This window comes from Oryx dammah, unplaced genomic scaffold (genome assembly GCF_014754425.2).
Source record: "Oryx dammah isolate SB20612 unplaced genomic scaffold, SCBI_Odam_1.1 HiC_scaffold_11077, whole genome shotgun sequence".
NCBI lineage: Eukaryota > Metazoa > Chordata > Mammalia > Artiodactyla > Bovidae > Oryx > Oryx dammah.
In genome coordinates, this window is record NW_024080471.1 from 2,275,173 (window position 1) to 2,296,742 (window position 21,570).

At 38.1% G+C, this 21,570-nt stretch overlaps 1 protein-coding gene across 6 annotated transcripts in view; it reads right to left on the minus strand.

Annotated features, from left to right (window-relative positions):
* Positions 1–645: 645 nt before the first annotated feature.
* Positions 646–21,570, minus strand: part of LOC120860463 (ribosome biogenesis protein BMS1 homolog) — a 30,950-nt gene continuing 10,025 nt past the window's right edge. For all 6 annotated transcript variants that reach the window (XM_040236279.1, XM_040236275.1, XM_040236280.1 and 3 more), the window contains 15 exons: positions 20,550–20,689; positions 17,212–17,975; positions 16,898–16,999; positions 15,904–16,061; positions 12,805–12,886; positions 10,907–10,980; positions 10,080–10,256; positions 7,110–7,298; positions 6,841–7,021; positions 6,584–6,642; positions 5,579–5,701; positions 4,456–4,603; positions 3,761–3,936; positions 1,630–1,791; positions 646–1,096 (listed from right to left, as the gene is read on the minus strand). In XM_040236279.1, coding sequence (XP_040092213.1) covers positions 866–1,096; positions 1,630–1,791; positions 3,761–3,936; positions 4,456–4,603; positions 5,579–5,701; positions 6,584–6,642; positions 6,841–7,021; positions 7,110–7,298; positions 10,080–10,256; positions 10,907–10,980; positions 12,805–12,886; positions 15,904–16,061; positions 16,898–16,999; positions 17,212–17,975; positions 20,550–20,689 — 2,766 coding nt within the window. In that variant the 3' untranslated portion in view covers positions 646–865. The remainder of the gene's footprint in view (positions 1,097–1,629; positions 1,792–3,760; positions 3,937–4,455; positions 4,604–5,578; positions 5,702–6,583; positions 6,643–6,840; positions 7,022–7,109; positions 7,299–10,079; positions 10,257–10,906; positions 10,981–12,804; positions 12,887–15,903; positions 16,062–16,897; positions 17,000–17,211; positions 17,976–20,549; positions 20,690–21,570) is intronic.

A 21,570-nucleotide genomic window follows, 5' to 3' on the forward strand; every position in this document is an offset into this window, starting at 1 on the left:
TATGTATTTTAGACCTAGAGGGATTACCAATATGAACTTCAGACAGTTTGCCTAATTATCTCCACAGATATACATCACCCCTGGTCTAAAACATTAAATGAGTATTTAGTGTTAACTAGCTATTATTGTCTTCCCACGTGGCACTAGTGGTAAAGAACCTGCCTGCCAATACAGGAGACATAAGAGATGTGGGTTTGATCCACAAACCAGGAAGATCCTCTGAAGGAGGGTATGGCAACCCACTCCAGGATTCTTGCCTGGAGATTCCCACGAACAGATGAGTGTTGTGGGCTTCTATCCATAGGGTCACAAAGAGCTGGACACGACTGAAGTGATTGAGTATGCACAGCTAACGCTAATTGCAAAACGTGAAGACATAAAATGTCCATTAGGATCAATGATCAAAGAACACAACATATAACAGACAAAAAAACAAAAATTACATATCCGTCTCTAAAATTTTACCTTAATGCTGAGGATTCAAGTTAACATTTTTTTCCCTCCTGGAAAACGCATCATGAAGTTGGCTGAAAAAGCAATTATTAAGCATTCATCCTTAATGAAAACTACTCAGGCAAAATTACCAAGAAAATATTTTAATACTTTCGTAGCACAAAATTAAACTGAGACAGGTTAAGAGGAATGTGAGGGGATCTAGAAAACCATAAATTATATAGCTTTATTTTGCCATAACCTAGATGTTGAGAATGAACAGGTGTCCTATGAGCAGTCTCATTTCTCCTCTTGAAGGCACAGTCTGGGTAATGCACCGAACAAACAGGCTTGTCCAATCCCCTGACCTGTCACTTACAATGTGAAAACATTCATCACTACGGGTTCAAGTGACAGTCTATCTATCCGCAGCTCACTTCAACTGCTCCTCAGGGCCCTTTAGGCTGGACTTCTGATTTCTTCTTTCTTTCTGGCCCTGAATTCGGTAGAGCTTCTTCCTGAGGTCCTTCTGTCGCTTCAGTTTCTCTTCTTCCTCCTTCTGCTTCATTTTGAAGTGTTCTTTGTTGTGGAGATGCCGCTGCTCCTTGGCTTTCTTCATCTTCTCACTGTGCACTGTGCTCAGAGCATCCAGCAGTGCAAGGATCTGACAAGGACAAAACCCACTGAGCATCAAAATATTCTTACAGCTATAGCATGCTTTCGTTCTAAGTTTCAGGGATCTTAAACACTGCAGCTGACTGTATCAAAATGAGAATCAACTCATTATCCAAATGAATATTAATCTAGTGAAAACTGATCCTGAACTAGGGAATTATAATTTGCATGGAAATATAAGTAGGAGCATACTGACTTAGCAAAATACTTATTTAATAGCCTTGACCACAAAACCACCTTTGTTAATCACTCTATGGATACTCTGTACAGCTGATAGAGTGATGTGCCAGCTGTGTGCTTCTTATTCCCCATTAAAATGCATTAGGCAGAGCATGACTAAACAAAAGAAGGGACATGGATTCTGGCCTTTCTTCTAACTTCCAGATCTAGTGCCCTGAGTAAGTCTGACCCTTATCCTTTCCTCATGTAAAGTGAGAATGCAGTAAGAATGCCAAGTGTGTTACTGAGAGCGTGATTTTCACATCTAAATGCAATGTACTAGAAGCCATCCATTGACAGTACCTTCCTTTCATGAGGCTCCCGTATGACGGCTGGTCTCACTCTGTCCTTTGGAGTCTTGCCTGCCTTTGCCTGGGTCTTGGGCTTGCTCTTAAACGGCAGGGCCTTCTGCAAGGCTTTTGGAATGTGCAGTGAATTAAAATGTTTCTTTTGCCTCACAATTGGCTGAAAAAGAAAAAGAAAACAAAGAATATGACATATTTAAATTATGATCTATGCGCACTTAAAATTTGCATGAAATCTTCTCAATGGATTGATTTTTCCACAAATCAGTAATACCACAGTTTGCTGACCATGAGAAATCAGGATTCAATCATCCATCAAATATAAATTGCTTCAATGAGCATGCACAGCTACAGGCAAAACAAAGGAATATATATATGGAATACATATTTACAATTCTTCCAAGGAATCAACTGTACAAATTTCTACAGTATGGGCAATGGGATCTTAATAGATTGGATGAAAAGATCCAACCTTTCTGTTAATGGCAAATTTAGGAATTATCTTTGGAGCACTGAGATGGCTTTTTCTAGCCTGACAATAATAATCTAGCTTTTCATCTTGACTATCAGCCTCTCTGGATTTAAGGACATAGTTCTTCCTCCAATGAAGAGCCAAAGTGCCCCCACCCCTGATTCTCATTAAGAAGTTTATTCTGTTTCTGATAAAAAAAGCGAGATCTAAACGACAAATGAAGGCAAAACTCTCTCTACATTCAATTTTCAAGCTAACCAAATTCTATACTTAAATTGAGATGACCAAAATCCTTAACTGCCTCAAAAGTAGTTAGTAAGCTGACAGTTTTGCCCTAAACCTTTACTAAAGTAGACTACATAGAGAATACTTCTGCAATATCTTTAAATTTATTGTTAAAGACATCGCCCACAATAATATTCAATATTCTCTGTTTAAAAACCAAAATATTTTAGAATGAAAAGAATTCAGAGAAATACCCTTCTCAAAAATAAGTAAGCTCCACAAACTGGGCAACAGGTACTATATCCTCGAGTATATTTTAAGAGCAATTCATGGCAACATGACTCAAATTTTATTAACTATTTTACAGAAAAACTAATGCCTGGAAAACTGTTTCTAGCAGAATGATAAACCAATACCCTGAATTACTCACTTATTACAAAACAATTAAATATCTACCATTAACACAAACAAATCTTTTCAAATGTCTTGTTAAGCTGTGAACAAAATAATGGACATTCTCAGAGACTAAAACCTGAATGAAAATGGGAATTCAGGCAGGGACTGAGAACTTAAGATTTAAAGGGTAGGATGGGGTGGCGATGGGAGAAGGCTGAAGGAGGAGGAGACATATGTATACTTAGGGTTGATTCACAATGTTGTGCAGCAGAAACCAACACAACACTGTAATCCTCCAATTTAAAAAATAAAGCAAAAAAAAAATTCATTGAGCTGTACACACTTATCATTTGTGTACCTCCTCTCCGTGTGTATGTTGAAAGTCACTCAGTCGTGTCTGACTCTTTGTGACCCCAAGGACTATAGTCCATGGAATTCTCCAGCCCAAAATATGGGAGTGGGTAGCCTTTCCCTTCTCCAGGGGATCTTCCCAACCCAGAGATCGAACCCAGGTCTCCCACGCTGCAGGCAGATTCTTTACCAGATGAGCCACAAGTAAAGCCCAAGAATACTGGAGTGGGTAGCCTATCCCTTCTCCAGTGGATCTTGTCGACCCAGGAATTGAACCGGGGATTTCTGCATTGTAGGTGGATTCTTTACCAACTGAGCTATCAGGGAAGCTATACGTATGTTAACACTTCAATAAAAAGTTTATTAAAACCTTCAAAAATAATCTTCCACATTGTTTCAATGAGAATAAGTATATTAATGTTTTTAAAAGTAATATATGTGTTTAGTGCCAAGAAAAATAGTTCAAATGAGGTATATACAGTGAAAAGTTTAAGTCTCCTTTCCAATACAGAGAAAACCCACTTTTACCACTTTTTCTGTGTTCCTTCCAAAATAGTCTATGAACATAAACAGATTCACTCAAGTTTAATGTTAGACTTTCTACTTGAAAATTCAAACCACAAAAAAACATTACATACAAAGCTTCTGAATGACACGCATCTACAGAACATATGCGCAACTGTACCTTATAGAGAGAATCCTTGTTGGCTTTTAGTTTAATGCCATGGGCAAGCCGGAGTTGACCAGTTGTCCGCATTCCTGACCAGGTGTCTTTCTCACCAATTGGTTTTAACAAAGATGTTACTGGGTTATAGAAGGCTGGAACGGAGACAGGATACCAAGTTCTCATGAAGACAATATCTGGAAAGAGAGTGTATTTACATTACCATTTTCAGGAGAAGATTCATATCCATCTTAGCACACGCAAAAAAACAAAATACCCCAAACTTTTCTAGCTGGTTGCATAGTATTTGGAGAGAGACTGTGCCAAGTGAACTACTTTTGAATAGTATAAAAGTTCTCTGGTTGTTGCTGGGTGCAGTGCACAAGATGTTCCAAGTGGGGAGAACTACAGCTGACTCCTGTTTTTCTTTTCTTTTGATGTGTACCATTTTTAAAGTCTTAATTGAATTTGATACAATATTACTTCTGTTGTATGTTTTGGTTTCTTGGCCATGAGGTATGTGGGATCTTAGCTGCACCACCAGGGACTGAACCTACACCCACTGCATTGGAAGGCAAAGTCTCACCCACTGGACCACCCGGAAAGTCCCGACTCCTGTTTCTAAAGATCTAATCTCCCACCTATAATTCACACTGGCTACAAATCAATACTGAACAGTAACATGCTGTTAAGAACACACCACAAAGGAGATTTACCACTCATCAGCAATTTATCCTCAAATGTGGCCCGGAAAGCTCCTTCTGGAGCCCGGAGTGCCTTCTTGATCTGTCCCCTTATTCCACTGACCGTTCGAATCACAGCACCTTCAAATTTGGCCACTTCCAAGGCAGAATTAAACATTCCCTATAGATATAGATATATATATATAAATATTTAAAGAGTATATAGACACAAAGTCAGATATTTTACCTCTTAGTTCATAAATATATCCTTGGTTAAAAAACAGACAATAATTCATTGAAGGGTAATAAAACAATCAAAATGTATTTCCCCTCAAAAGTGGAATTACTAGGTCAACAGGAATACAACTTTATTTTTCCTGAAATAACACTAACTAAGACTCTATTGTGAGCTCATAAATATGCTCATTACTGCTATCTCTGAGAAGAAAGGAACAAATGATGTTTATTGGCTGAACTAGCCTACGTGGCCTTTGCTGTCATCTCACGGGGCTGGACTATACAGCTCATATCCTATTACTTATCTGCACACACTCCAAAAATAAAGAAAGCTAGACAAATAAATGCTGATGGTTGTATATTACCTTAAGAACATTTTATGATCATCTTAACTCTATATTTTTAATGGAAACAGCCCACTAATGAAATTTCCAATAAATGTTGTTCAAACTACCCTCCCATGTTATACTGCTTGACATAACATCCATTTCTCCATACCCCTGCCAATAAAGTTTTGAGAACTGCTTTGTCTATTTTTCTACTGACCTGTTTGACAAACTCATGATTTTCCCCCTCTTTCAACACAAACCAAAAAGGTAGGAAACAAAACCTAGTGAATGAGATTACATATTTTCAATATTGGCTCTGTGACAATCTCAAAGGGAAATAATAAGTAATAGCCTTAATTACTAAGTATGTCTATTTTATTTCGCCTTAAGATTTCTGAGAATATTTAAGTAACACAGAGAATAATACAAAGGAGTAAACTAAAAATATAAAAAACCAAGTTTAGAGAAGATTTCAAATACTTTTTTGAAAGCATTAGAACTATATCTTAGACCTAAATGAGAAGTATTTCATCCCTCCTTTAACAATATATACATTAAAAATATTTGAATATATAAAGAGATATACAGACCTTAATGAATGAAGTGTTCTTGAAAATTTTATATGGAAAACCAGTTAGTTTTAATTTCTTTACAATTTTTATAGATTTATCCAGATCAAGGACAACTCCTGTGGCAGCTATCCGGAAATCAGGCTAAAAAGGAACCCCCAAAATTTGAATACAGGAAAAATATCAGCAAGAGAAAAACTACATTTCTCTGTAATGCAATAAATTACTGAAGTGCAACTGACTTACAGTCACCTGAGAAAAAGAATATGTGAACATATAAACCAGTAATTTAACAAAAGTTATCTGAAACTATAATATACATAAGCCAAAACTGATGATATCTTGAGCATTTTACTGAGGGTGATTTCATAGTAACAGTTTCACAAAGATGAATAAATGAAATGGAATATGAAAATTTGGCTACAATGGCTGAAAAATAAAAATTTGGACATTTAGGATGGATTATATTTGCTCATTATTCTGTTTTCTTTGCTGTTAAATGAGGCCAATAAAACCTGCTCTGATTGGTCAAATGAAGGCTGTGTGAACACACTTTGCTAAACCAGCATCATTAGGGGTAGTCTAATGTCTAGCTGGTATGCAGTGGAAGTCAGAACCCAGTAGAGTGGTTAGCTCATGGTGAGCACTGCTTAAGTAATGTTAGAAAAATACGTCCGTAAAAACATAAAAATATAAAACATTATCAGTACCATTACAATTCTACTTCCCTCTTCTCTGCTCCCACACCTTACTTATTAAAAAGACGCAGGAAAATTGAAAGCAAAGAGAAGATGGTGTTAGTCGGTCAGTCATGTCCAATTCTTTGTGACCCCATAGACTATAGCCCACCAGGCTCCGCTGTCTATGGGATTTTCCAGCAAGAATATTGCGAGTGGGTTGCCATTCCCTGAAGACTATAAATACCAAAAATGAGTAATTTTCAACTTAAAGTTTCAGGTACATATTCATAATCAAGACATTATTTCTCAAACACAATCTATAAAATAAAACATCCAAGATAGTTACCATATTGCCACTGACAGACTGTACTGCCAAGAACCCAGTACCCTGTGGAGTGATAGGACCTTAAAGGAAACAGAAAAAAATAAAAAATACAGTGAATCACACATTCTGGATTCTGTTTCACATATATACTCCAACCCCAGAAAAGAGAAAAATCTTATGAATTGTGATTTCATGAAAGGAAAAAAGCAAAACTATAATGATAAATCCTAAAAGGTCTAAATTAACCTATAAACAAGTCTATTCTAATCTGTTTTTACCCCAAAAGGTTGCTCCACAATGCATGTGCTGTGGGGTATATTTTAGAAGCCTCTGTCTTCCATTGTGGTCTTCAATATAATAAAGTGGGATGGTTTGAAACCTCCTCCACCCTACAGAAAAAATGATTGGATCTCGGGACTTGAGGATTTTCTTATACCAACGATGTTTCTTCAGACGCATCTGAGGGGAGAAGAGATTTCAGTAAGATTATTGCCTCAAGTATGACCAAAGAACCTCAGCTGTTAAGTATGCAGCAAAGGGTACCTACCTGTACATATCCAACATTGCCCTCACTATTGCCCAGACCACCCAAAATAATTGGGTAATGCGGGTCAAAGTTAAGCACAAATTCACAGGGGACATTTTCTATCTCAATTCGGACATACATCCCCGGTCGAAAACCCTCATACTGAACTCTGGCTTCATCATCTTGATCTTCAAATTCTGCCCGGTTAAGCTATATGTATATGAGAGGGGGAAAAAGAAAACAATTAAAAATCCACAAGGCTATTATTTTTACTAAATGTAAGATTAACATTAAAAAAAAAAAAGCCAATTTCTAAATAAAGGAATCATGAACAGAATTAGTTAGGCTTTATCCTAGTTAAAAATAATATATGTTTTATCTTTATAGTTTGCTGAGGATATGTCCCAACTGTCTTCTTCTCTAGTGCTCCAAGCTATAGTACAGCAAATACAAACAACTCTGAAGGAAGCCTTTAATGTTGGTTGACACACCCTGAACTTTTCCGTCCACACATTCTCTTTTTACTCTCCAATTATTTCACACTTCTTGTTTCATCAATCAATATCTCCTTCCTCATCCCTATTCTCGACTGTTGACTGTCTCCTAATTCACTCAAAATTTAAGCACTCTAAAAGAACTTCCAACTAGCCCTTCTACCAGGGTTTATACCCATATTCAGCCTTATAGCTCTGCATTATTCAATATGGTAGGAACACATGGCTATTTAAATTGAAGTTAATAAAAATTAAATAAAATTTAAGTTCAGTCATTCACAGTAGCCATATTTCAAGTGGTCAGTATCAACATGTGGCATTCCATTATCACAGGAAGCTCTAGTGGGCAGCTGTTAAGAGACTATCCATGCCTCAATTTAATCCCAACCTTTACTTGCACCCTAGATCATGTACTCTTGTTGGACTTTATTCCAACAAACTTTGCCTGTTATTTCTCTCTTCTTAAAACATTTTGACTTCACTTCCTGTAACTACTGCCCCATCTCTCCATTTATCTTTGAAGCAAAATGCCACAGATGTGTTCTAAAGGCTGGTTCCAGTTATGCCACTCCTATCCTCTTAAATGCCCTAAAATTAGACTTTAACCAACACTCCATTGAAATGCTTGTCAAAGTCACTAAAGGCCTCACAATCTAGTGGTCAATTCTGTCTTCATCAAAATTAATACATCAGCAGGATCTGAAACAATTTATCACTTCCAGCTACAGTGGTTTCCAGTGTACCTCATGTCCTCTTAGAGTTCTACCTCCTGAGTGCTGCTCAGTCCCCACTGCTGCTTCATTCTCTCTGCCCAGCCACACAGAGTACCTGGGGTCAGTCTCAGTCTTCTCCTCTCCTGCCCCTACACTCACTCCCCAGGTCACTCCACCCATCTCATAGCTTTAAAAAGCAACCAGATGCTGAGGACAGCACATCTCAGTCCCTGGCCCCCAACAGCTCTCCTCATTGACCACCTGACACTCCTCTTGTCCAAAAAGTATCTCAAACTTAACCAATCCCAACTTAATCTTCCTTGGTAGACTGACACCAGTGAAAGGCTTTCCTATTTTACTTATGACAACCCAGTCCTTACAGTAAGTCATCCTTATTTCCCCTTGTACATCTCATATTCAAAGTTCTTTATCAATGACCCACAATGTTCCAGGTGATTTTAAACAGAACTAGCCTTACACTTTGGAGAAGGCAATGGCACCCCACTCCAGTACTTCTGCCTGGAGAATCCCATGGATGGAGGAGCCTGGTAGGCTGCAGTCCATGGGGTCGCTAAGAGTCGGACACGAGTGAGCGACTTCGCTTTGACTTTTCACTTTCATGCATTGGAGAAGGAAATGGCAACCCACTCCAGTGTTCTTGCCTGGAGAATCCCAGGGACAGGGGAGCCTGGTGGGCTGCCGTCTATGGGGTCGCACAGGGTCGGACACAACTGAAGCGACCTAGCAGCAGCAGCCTTACACTTACCTAGTCACTTCTATCAAAGGTGAGTACACACTAGGAATCACTATGTTAGTTAATGACTAACCATACTTCTTTGACTAAATAAAGGACTAGATTGAGCAAACCCTTCAAGTGCATCTTCAGAAATCACATACTTTTAAAAATATTTATTTATATGGCTTCCCTGGGTCTTAGTTGCAGCATGCAGGCTTAGTTCCCCTGTGGCATGTGGGATTTTTGATCCCTGACCAGGGAGCAAACCTGCAATCCCTGCACTGAAAGACGGATTCTTAACCACTGGACCACCAGAAAAATCCCTAATAAATCATATACTTAATCTGCTTAAGACATATTAAGGTGTGCTCCAGTTTACAGGGATTCTTGGTGGCCCCATCTGTCAAAGCATAACTTAAACACTCACCATCAACTATGTACACATCTTTGTGTCTCTAACTTTAGAGTTCATCAACTCAAACAGCCTGTTCAGCATCCCTAGACAGCAGAGAAAAACCATCTCCCTTTCAGCATTCTACATGCTCCCTTTACCTCTGTATCTGACCTTACATTCAAAGTATCCTTTGAACTCTGATCAAGGAGGGTTTTCAGAAAATCTTCCCTGGAGAGCGCTGGTATGTGCATAAGCCACATAAGGCCAAGAATCACATGCCCATTCAAAATATTCAATCATCACTCCAGGGAGCAGTAATCAAAATACTAAGGCAATGCCTGCATGTAAATAAACACACTGTCTCAAATCACTACATTGTGAGATCCTCAAAAATGGAGGCCACGTCTCAGCCATTTCTGCCTCCTCAACATACAATGCTTAGTACAAAATAGATACTGATATAACTCTGGTCAATGTCTGACTGAAGAAATAATTAGATGACTGCATGAATAAACACACTCAACTGCATCTCGACCTAGCAGTGCAAACAAGAGGCCCAGACGCCGGTCAGGGAGCAGAGACCTAAACAAAGTTACATATTCACATCACTACTACGACCTTGAAATGAGGCTGATAGGAACTGAGTTTTCTCACCTGTGCTTGTTTCTGCATTTCTCCTTTAAGATCATCAAAGTATGTGCTTTCTCCTTCATCATATTCTGCATCAAACATCTCCTTCAATTTTCTCTTTTTATCTAAATGCTTTTTCTTGGCACTTTCCTCTGCACTGGGGTCAATTTCTTCTTTAACTTCTTCCTCCACATTTTCAATCTTAAATTTCCAGAAGAGCAAATTTTGTGAAAATTTGTGGAGACCTTTTCTTTATATATTAAATATTAAGGCAGATTTTAAGAGTTCTATTTGAGCTGCAAAAATCATAGTTATGCTCATCATGAAAACAAAATAAAATAAAGCCTTTGGCGCTAAATAACAGGCACTGCAACAAGAGACATTTAGACAACTACATTACAGTTAACTGCAATTCCTTAATATGGCTGGGAATGCCAAACATGAATAAAAGTAACAGCAAGAATCCCCAACCCAAATGCTCCCAGGAACTGTTCTAAAAATATTAGGGAGAACAGGGAATTATTTTTTTTAAAACAGCACTTAGTGTAAGAAGAGGAAAATGATGACAAATGACAGTGACCCAGGAGCTAAAACTTTCAATGACTGAAGAATCATAACAAGAAGAGATAATAAGTTTCACTCAAAAAACTCAAGGAATCAAGGATAACAAATAAACCAACATTTTTTACTCTGTTCTCACCCACTTCACTTTTAGGAAGAAATTCATCCAGTCTGTAATCTACACAGATAAGCAAGACTTGTGTTTCTCAATATGGGGCCTCTTGCAGAACATACCGACCACAGATCAAGGAAGGGCCAGTGGCTGACCGCGAGCCATGGCCAAGTCATACCTGAGTATCTGGGCCTGGTTTTCCCTTGTGCACATCCCCAGTTTCCAGGTCTTCAAAGTCACCGTAGAGTTCCTCTGGGAAAAGAACATTCAAATGACCCCCCTGTGTGTGACACTCCAGTACCGCCTAGCACTAAGTGTTGCATCTCAACCTTCATTTTCATTGTTCTTATAGCTACATACCCCTAAAGAATCCTGCATTTACACGCCTTCTTTTTCTTGTCAAATTTTGTATTCCATCACCTATTTAGGTTAAGTAAATGAACTTAATCCACTTTTCCATATTTTACTTCAAAATCCCACTTAGCCAAGAGCTATTTTCCCAGGATTAGTGATAGATATTCTGGAGTAAAGAAGCATACAGAGGTAGCAAGCATGGCCATGTACATTAGTCCCCAAAGCAAAAGTTCAAAGAGTGACTTGAAAATCCATGTCATGATAACAACACATGTGAAAGAGTCTCAATGTAAGATTAACACAGTACAACCATATGATATACCTAGGGAAAATCTTGTTGTTGTGTTATTGTTTAGTCACTAAGTTGTGTCTGACTCTTCTGTGACCCCATGGACTGTAGCCCGCAAGGCTCTTCTGTCCATGGGATTTCCCAGGCAAGAATAGTGGAGTGGGTTGCCATTTCCTTCTCCAGAAGATCTTCTCAACTCAGGGATCAAAATCTCCTGCATTAGCAGATGGATTCTTCACCACTGAACCATCAGGGAAGCCCAGGGAAAATCATAGATTACATAGAATACAGCATTGAGAGTAACAGTAGTAATCATAATGATATTGAGCCCAGAAAAAGTGTTCATTCACTCTAAATTTAGTTATGGATCCTACCCTTAAAAGAAACAGAGAAGTTAAACTTTGGGAGGCATCATTTAGAAAGGTATCAAAATATTTTCATGTAACATAAAGCAAAAGGACCAGAAGAGATACAAAAATGGGAAGATTTCATTTGTAATAAAAATAAAAAAGGATAAAATACTTAGGACTAATCTAAACAAGAAATGTGCTGGAACTTCATTTTAAAAATGCTAAAAGTTTTAATATGCTTTTTAAAGGACACATGGAATAACCTTAGCTGATGCTTTTAAGTGCTTCACATACTAGGCACTGCTCTAAGTTAAGTTCCTTAACTACTTTCTTCAACATGGCTCAATGAAGAAGGTATTATCTAGTGAACAAATAGACTACTATGTGTTTGGAAAGGAAGATTCAGTATCATGAAGATTCTAATTCTCTTGTTTACATAGTTACAATGAAAATAATCACCAAGGCTTTCTAGTCTGGAAAAGATGGTATAGACATATTTCCTCTGTTCCTGACTGTGTATAACCATCAACTCCAGAAATGATGCAAGAGCACAAGGGATAACCAAAGGAGAACTCTCAAAGGTGGAATGATAAAGATGGGTTGGTAAGGGTCCCCAGGACCAGAGGAATAACATAGTGGCCTGCGTCTCCCTATACCACACCCCACAGAAAAGCAACCTAATGCCAGTGTTTCCCAGCTCCCAAGCAGCAAGAGAAGGCAGCCCAGACAGGCTCATTCTTGCCTCAGACTGAACTAGATCTCACCAGCAATCCAGGTAAATCAGGAATCCCACTGACAGCAAGTGATGAAGGAAAGTGCTCACTTTCCCAAAGAGCATGAATCTCCTTTCCTCCACCATGATACACCAGGTACCCAGGGGTTATCAGCAAGGGGGAATTCCACTGGCCATGAGACTCTCCTCTTCCACCTTAGACACAATATGCATCCAGGCAGAACCACGCAAAGGAGATGCCCAAAGCATTTCACAATTGACTAGCATCTTCAACTTGACTATTAAAGATATGGAAGAAAATAAGATATAGAGAAGGCAGTCTTCTCTGAAGAATACAGTACTTTACTTACCATCTTCTGCTAAGATCTTGGCTGCATCTTTATCTTCTTCCCACTTCCCAGTCACGAAGCAATCTCTGATACTGTTCATAACCTTATAAAGAAAAGACAGCACTCAGTTGACAGGCTCCAATTATTCAATAAATAACCACTTTTAGAAACAGTAGCTGACAATTTGCCTTTAAATATTTTTCAAGATACTTCTATAGATATATTCATTTTAATTCTATGGATATTTTCATTCCAAACTTTGACATAGATAATACAATAACAGAGATAAAAACATACATATCATAGCATTAACAGTGGATAGGGAAATACTATCTGCCTAGTGACTTCATAAGTAAACAATCAGACATTTAACAATTCATTAATCTGTACTTATCGCTGCTGTTTGAAAACTTAATTCCTCTAGCCAATACTCTAACAAAGACAAAATGTCTTGTATGAGTACAACACTGCAAAGAAGTACTGAGGCTCCCAGTCCCAGATCTGCTAGATCATCCAGTATATACATGGAGTGGATGCTAGGTGCACTTCTCAAATACAGACTAAAACTTGTACACAACTCTGTGTTTCAGAGTGCTTCCTAGGGAACCTGACCTAAGACAGCACACGTCCCTCACTGCCAAGGGCTCAAATCTTCACATAACATTTTGATCATGATTCATGTTTTTCATATATAACCCCACTCTCTAAGAGGAGCCTTGGGGGACTTCCCTGGTAGTTCAGTGGTCAAGACTCTGCACTTCTACTGCAAGGGGTACAGGTTCAATCCTTGATCAAGTAATTAAGATCCCACATGCCACATGGAGTGGTGCCCTCCAAAAAAAAAAAAAAAAAAGAAAAAGTAGCCCCAAAGCTAGTATGATTACAATGGTTGCAAAAGCAAGTCTGTGCATTCACTCATCCCTTTATGTCTACAATCACTCACTAATTACTACTGAACATCTGTTCTATGCCAAGAAGCTCTGCTGGCACTGAATGACAAACTGTTCTAAGAAGATCCTTGCTGTCATGAAGCTTAATAACTGACTTATGGAAACGAGGGATCAATAAATTTTCAAAAACAGACCCTCCGTGATAAAAAACACTCAACAACTTAGACAGGAACTTCCTAAACCTGATAAAGGGCATCCTTTAAAAAACCCACAGCTAACACCATACTTAACAATGAAAGACTGAGAAAACTTTCCCTCTAAGATCAGGAGTAAGATAAGGATGTCTCCTCTCACCACTTCTATCCAACATTGTACTAGATGTTCTAGTCAGGGCCATTAGGCAAGAAATTTAAATAAAAGGAATCCAGTTCAGAAAGAATAACTATTTCTATTCGCAGGTGGTATGATTTTACACATGCAAAACCCTGAGGAATCCATAGAAAAACTATCAGCACTGCAACCACTGAGACCTCATGCTCTAGAGCCTGCACACCACAACAAAGATCCCACATGCTATAATTAAGACCAGATGCAGCCAAATAAATATCTTTTTTAAAAAGAACACTAGGAATAAATTCAACAAAAGTGCAAAGCTGATACTCTGATAACTACAAAACATTATTGACAGAAAATATTTAAACAAATGGAAAGGCATCCTATGTTAACAAATTAGAAGACAATATTGTTAAGGTATTGATACTACCCAAAATACAGATCGAAAGCAATTCTTATCAGAATCCCAGCTGGTTTCTTTGTAGAAATGGAGAAGTTGATTCTAACATCCAGAAAATCCAAAGGTTGCAGTAAAGAAAAAATATTCTTAAAAAAGAATGAAGTCAGGAGATTCACTTCCTAATTTCAAAACTTACAATGAAAAAAATACCATGTTACTAGCACAAGGATAGCTGTATAGATAAACGGAATAGAATTAAGAATTCACAAATAAACCCATGTATCTAAGATCAAGTGATTTTCACCCAGGGTTTTAGGACAAGTCATTGGAGGAGAGAACAGACTTTTCAACAGATGGGGCTAGGACAGCTAGATATTCACATGCAAAAGAATGAAGATGGGCTCATCTCACATCAAATTCAAAAATTAATTCAAAAGGTTTCAAAGACTTTAACAGTTAAACTATAAAACTCTAACACAAAATCACAGGAGTCAATTTTTATGATTCTGGATTTGACAATGGTTTCTTAGATATGATACCAAACAAGCAACAACAAAAACACATTGAGATGTGTTGTCCAGAGGGTAGCTATAACATGTGGTTATTTAAATTCTAATTAAGATCAAACAAAACAAACAAAATTTTGGTTCTTCTGTCTCAGTAGCCACATTTAAAGTGCTTAATAGCCACAAGTAGCAACATAGGATGGTTCTTCGCAGATCATTTTATTATCCCTCCTCTGTAGAGAAGAGTGGACTGTGACTAGGATGGACACATGGTGGTTACAGAGGTACTCACCCAGTCAGCCATTAAGTCAAACAATTACTTTATGTGGTTTTTCTATAATCTGTATTAAATTTTGCCCCCCCCTCCAAAAAAGGATTATATAACATAAATTAAAACAGATAATTGATAGTGACTGGCCCTCCCTGACATGTCAACTAAATTGAATGATCAAAAGAAGCCAGCCGTGGAAAGGTCAGAAGAACATTCTAGAACAGAAAATAGAAGGCAAGAGGTCTAAGATGGGATTAAACCTTGAAAGTCTGAGAACTGAATGAATTCTGTGACTAGACAGTGATGAGTGGGAGATGAAAATTTACCAGTGTTATGGATATCTGTTTCCTTACAAATAGCAGAAATTCTAAATGTTAGCTCAGGGATATTATATATCTCCTAGTTATAAAACACAAAATATCTCACATGTATGAAAACCTACATGCAACACTTCAAAATAAAGATTAATAATACTATCCACACTAAGAGCTAACCATTCTCCTTTGTTCCATTAACACATGTATATGGTCTGACTTAAACTCAGAACATATTATTGCTTAGGATGCATGATATACTCATTCCAATATCTGGAGAAATGTCCTCTGTTAAGTTATGAAAATAAGCCTAATAACAGGTAGGCAATTTTGAAATTCTATAATCTTTTAGAACAATTCCTGAATTCTCTCGTAAGTTAAATATGCTATTCATATTCAGCCTTACCTCCTCTAAATCCCAATCATGGGGCGCCTCTACATGAAATCTGGAGCAGTCCAAAGAGTCAGCCTTGTGCTTACACTCGCTGGCAGGCTGGCTGACACGAAACAACCCTCCAATCTCTTCCCCATTATCACCATCTTCGTCTTCATTATCCTCTGTCACTGAAGAAATCACCATGATAGAAAGGTGAGAACAAATCTACCCACTAGAGGACCTGGTACTGAGGCTCCCTTTGCGGTAGATATGGTGATGCCCCTAAGCACGTCAGCCACAGACACAGAAAGGCCAGGAAACTACTGCTCAGCATGTAGTCTAGAGGGACAATACTGACTGGGGCAGGGAGGGGATGTTTAAAGACAGAGCTTTCAAATATCATAAAGAGTTTCTCTTTAAGAGTGTTGAGTCTCTAATCACTAAGATTACTCAGGCAAAACTTGAAGAGAAATTCTTAAACTCCAACCCAATTCAGAGCTCCTAGGTCACATATACTCCTTGGCTTTGTTCTAATCATATAGTAAATAGGAACTGCAACATCAGGTTCACCACTTTGTGTTTTGCATTACTGAGTCAAGCTCTTTCCATAAAGAACATACATACAATTTAGTAAAATATAAAATCAGAGAAGGGTAAAAGGAAAAAACAGAATGAGTTATACCGAGTACTCATTCTCAGAGAAGAAAAAACACCTTTAGAGGCAGAATTTTTTCTGATACTAAATTCTACAAAAAAATTCCCTTGAAGGATTTTCTACAGGGGGTACAAAATGACATAACAGAAGAGTATTCTTATCAAAAGTTTTATTTTATGGCAAACCCATAAATCTACTTTGTAGGACTGATTTACAGTCCTCATCAGATGAAGATTAAAAACATCTGCCAAACATAAAATATGACAGCCAGGAATATCTTATGGATGTCAAAAGTATGACAAAAATCCTCTAACCAATCTCATCTCCTTTTCAGAAAACAGTTTAAGAAATTAAAATGAGCTCTTTTACCTGTCCCATAAATAAGCTTTCGAAGGTTTGGAGTTGTTTGCTGCTGCCTCAGAAAGGCCTCAGCTGCCTTCCTGGAAAGGTCTTCCTTCCACTTGAGGGCACCTGAAAAGACAACACAGACATCAGTTAAGTCTGTTTATCTGTCCCTATGCGTCAAGCTCATTGCTCATGCATCCTGAAAACCTTTTATGAGTTATAGTATTTGAACAGTTAACAAAATTTCCAAAACAGCAGAAACTCAAATGTAGACATTCTGTCTGTAGAACCTTTTCAGTGCCAAGTTTCCAGGGGCAGTTAAATAAATCTAAGCATACCTGAAGTTTCTGTGGAACAGTTATTTTCTTCCTTATAATCTTCTTCTTCTTTGAGTAAGTCTTCTATATCACTGGTCTCATCAATTAAGTTCCCTGACCCCAGTTTCTGACTACTGACCACTTGAGAAGGTTTTGGAAACTCTTTCCTAATAGCCTCTTCATTTTCTGAATCCTCCTCCTCTGTACTGAGAGAGGAATTTCCTTCAGGTTCATCTTCAGATGCAAATGCCTCTTCAGCTGTGCAATGGCCTGAATCTGAAGTGGTGAAAGTTGCTTTTTTCCTCGTCAAAGACTTCTCCATGTTCAAACTATCACTTGAATCATCAGTTTGTAACAGTTCTGGCTTACCACCTTCTCTAACAGCCTTAGATTCTAAAATATCCCTCTCTTCCTCTGCAGTGGAATCCTCTTCTTCACTGCTTTCATCAGGTTCCTCTGCTTCTTCTTCCACTGAGCTCCTCTCAAGGTCATCATCACTGTCAGCAAACGCTGGCAAATCCACCTCAAAGTCTTCTTCCATCTCAAATTTTTGCCGTTTTATTCCTTTACGAGACATATACTGTTTATCAGTCACTTCAGCATCTTGCCCCTCTTCTGTTTCATCATCACTACAGCTATTTTCCAATCTGTCACCTTCAGACATTTCATCATCTTCATCATCACTATCTCCAGACTCATCTTCTTCTTCATCTCCAAAAATGGCTTTCCGACGCACTCGACCAGTTTTCAAATCCACCTCCTTTTCCTCTTTTGGCATCCACTGCCTATATGAACAAAAAAATGCAAAATCATTCTATTTGTACAAGAACCAGCTAAGCCAGCAAGTCAATAAACATGCAAAGAAACAGAAAAAAATGTCAAGAAACGGTTTTAATGACACAACATATAAAGGAATGATTTGATAAATACTGGCATAGTTATAGTCATATGCAAACGCATGTATATTTATGCAGTACCACTCTTCAAAAGAACTTACAGAGAAAATAGAGAAATAACATTAAAAAAAAAAGTCTAATTTTATAAAGAAATGGCTCAAAAGGGAAGTGGGTGCTTAACAGATCTTTTAGAAAACCCATTATTTCCAAGCTTGAAACAGATGATCCTCAGGGAAATAACTGACTCCAGGTCCAAGGCAGGGAAAGTACAAAGCAAGCCTGAAATATCCTATTATTAGAAAGCAAGACGTGCTCTGGCACTAACAGGAACATGCCAAAAGGACACAGAAGACACCGAAGGGACAATAAAGGCATCACAAGCAATAATGATAGTAATCGCATAATAACAAGTAGATTTTTTTCTTGGGGGACTGCCCCCACAGGTTGAGAGATCTTAGTTTCCAAACCAGGGATCAAACCCAGGCCCCAGCAGTAAAAGCACCAAGTCCTAACCACTGGACTGCTGGGAAATTCCCTTTTGAAACCCCATTATTCAATTGCGATACTAAAATAAAAAGGTGAAAGTTCTGTGTCAAAGAATGCCAGCTAAAAAACATAGAAGCAGCAACAGATGACAAATACTGTCATTTTGAAAATACCAACACAATAATTGATAAAGAAGAATCAAGATGCCAAAGTTGGGGTAAGAAATAAAAAACTATCAAGCTATTTAATGTAGCAGCATTATATAAAACTGTGAAAAAATCAATTAGAAAAATATTAAAAATTGTACTAAAGGAAAATGGGTAAGTTAGAATACATCAATAACAAAATGATGACTATATAAAGAGAATGTGTAGAAAAAGCAAAAGCTTACAATTAGATACAAGAATTTTACATGTTTTATAACTAACTGTAACTATCTTAAAGTATCCATGTACACAAGAATGATCAGAGGAATATTCAAAAATATTAGATAATAATAATGATCATAATAACAGGGATCTTTTAGTGATCCTTCTTATCTGTCAGGCACCATGATAAGTAGTACATGGGCACTGGTGTGTTTAATCATCATAACTCCTATGAGATATTAGGAAACTGATTTCCCCAAACTGGCAGACGCACTGAATTTAACTACCACAATATACCTGTGGTGTTGGAGAAGACTGTTGAGAGTCCCTTTGACTGCAAGGAGATCCAACCAGTCCATCCTAAAGGAGATCAGTCCTGGGTGTTCATTGGAAGGACTGATGCTAAAGCTGAAACTCCAATACTTTGGCTACCTCATGTGAAGAGTTGACTCATTTGAAAAGACTTTGATGCTGGGAGGGATTGGGGGCAGGAGGAGAAGGGGACGACAGAGGATGAGATGGTTGGATGGCATCACCGGCTCGATGGACATGAGTTTGAGTAAACTCTGGGAGTTGGTGATGGACAGGGAGGCCTGACGTGCTGCAATTCATGGGGTTGCAAAGATTCAGACATGACTGAGCGACTGAACTGAACTGAGTTAGAGGGCAGCTGACGATCTTTTTCTAAAAATGTTTTCCTGTTTTTGTATATAAATATATAATAAGTTATAAAGTAGATAATCTCAATCATTTTCAGACTAATTTTTATTAGCAGTCATAAGTCACTATTACTTCAGTTCAGTTCAGTCCAGTCCCTCAGTTGTGTCCAACTCTTTGCGACCCCATGAATCGCAGCACGTCAGGCTTCCCTGTCATTGACCAACCTAGATAGCATATTCAAAAGCAGAGATATTACTTTGCCAACAAAGGTCCATCTAGTCAAAGCTATGGTTTTTCCGGTGGTCATGTATGGATGTGAGAGTTGGACTGTGAAGAAAGCTGAGCACTGAAGAATTGATGCTTTTGAACTGTGGTGTTGGAGAAGACTCTTGAGAGTCCCTTGGACTGCAAGGAGACCCAGCCAGTCCCCATCAACTTCCCATGAAGTGATGGGGCCAGATGGCATGATCTTAGTTCTTTGAATGTTGAGCTTTAAGCCAACTTTTTCACTCTCCTTTCACTTTCATCAAGAGGCTTTTTAGTTCCTCTTCACTTTCTGCCTTATATACAACCAAAATACCCACTATGTATAGATATATACAAATTCCCAACCCAGACTGAAAATAATTCACATAAGTCAGATATTACTCCAAATCAACCCACAGGAGATATTACAATACAATCTAAGTAAAAATTTTAGAGACAAGGTATGTGGTTTCTAGACAGAGACCTGAACTCTGCCTGTTATTTTGGCCAGTTAAAGAAAATATCTCCATGTATCGTCATATAAGTGAAGAGCCCTCAGAAACAGAAGCACACACAAAGCAAAGCACGACCAAACCACCAGGAAAGATTCCCACCAAAATGTTTTATGATGGCAAAATGATGTATGATATAATCTTACATGTTTTCTTTTTTAATATTAAGAATAGAAAAACAGCACGCTTACCCTTGATTGTCTATATCTTCTGACCCCAGTGGTCTGGAATCAGAAAACAGTGTCACTCTGCTTGAAGCCATCTTGGCATCAATAGTGGAATGGGTGGAAATGAGGCTCTGGACCAGTTCATGAGTGGGCCTCACCTCCTCCTGTCAAGGTCACCAAGAAAGGGGAAGTGAGGAACGCACAAGGATTCTGAAGAAAACACACTGGTTTCAATCATTTCTCAAAATTACCTTAAACACAGTTTCTGAGAACCTTTCTTGCTGCCTCAAACAAACAAAAAAAAAGAATTTCTACAACAAAGCCTACAACTGATCTCTGTCCTCATTAAACTCTTCCAAAGTTCATGGAGTAAATCATCTGATAACCTGAATATTGTGTTGTCAATGCTACAGAAAGCAATTACAGAAAAATCTCATTTCAGAACAGTCAAAGAAATAAAAATTTGGAGTCTAGTTTTTAAAAAATGTGTTATCTTCTGATATAAACATTGCACTTCAAGGAATTTACTACATAACAAGATCCCTCCCAGTGAGCAAAGTTGCATGTGTGAGGGCACTCACTATAGCACTCAACTGCTCAAACTAGGGGGACACTGGGACTGAGCCCCATAGTCCTCCAATGATTGGTTCAGGAAACACAGTTTATTTATACAATGAAATACAACACGGCTATGAAAAGCCTGAAGCAAATATGGGGGAAAACAGATTCACATATTCTTAGGTGCTTCCCAGGAGTTGCAAAAGCATTTACAGTCAGAATATAACAAATACTATCTCTGTCTCTAACACACAAATACCATTATATGATATCTGCATATAATCATCTAGAATATAATCTAAGTAAATATGTATATGTTTAGAGAAAAACAGAAAGAAAAGAGAATGACCAAAGAGAGCTGGAGAAATGGGAAGTACAGGCACCAAACTGCTTCCAAAGCTCACACTGGGTGACATGGGATCCCTGGTGTGTCTTGGCAGCAGGGATGTGTGGAGAACATGACTTTCCCTTTCTGCTTGTTGCACTT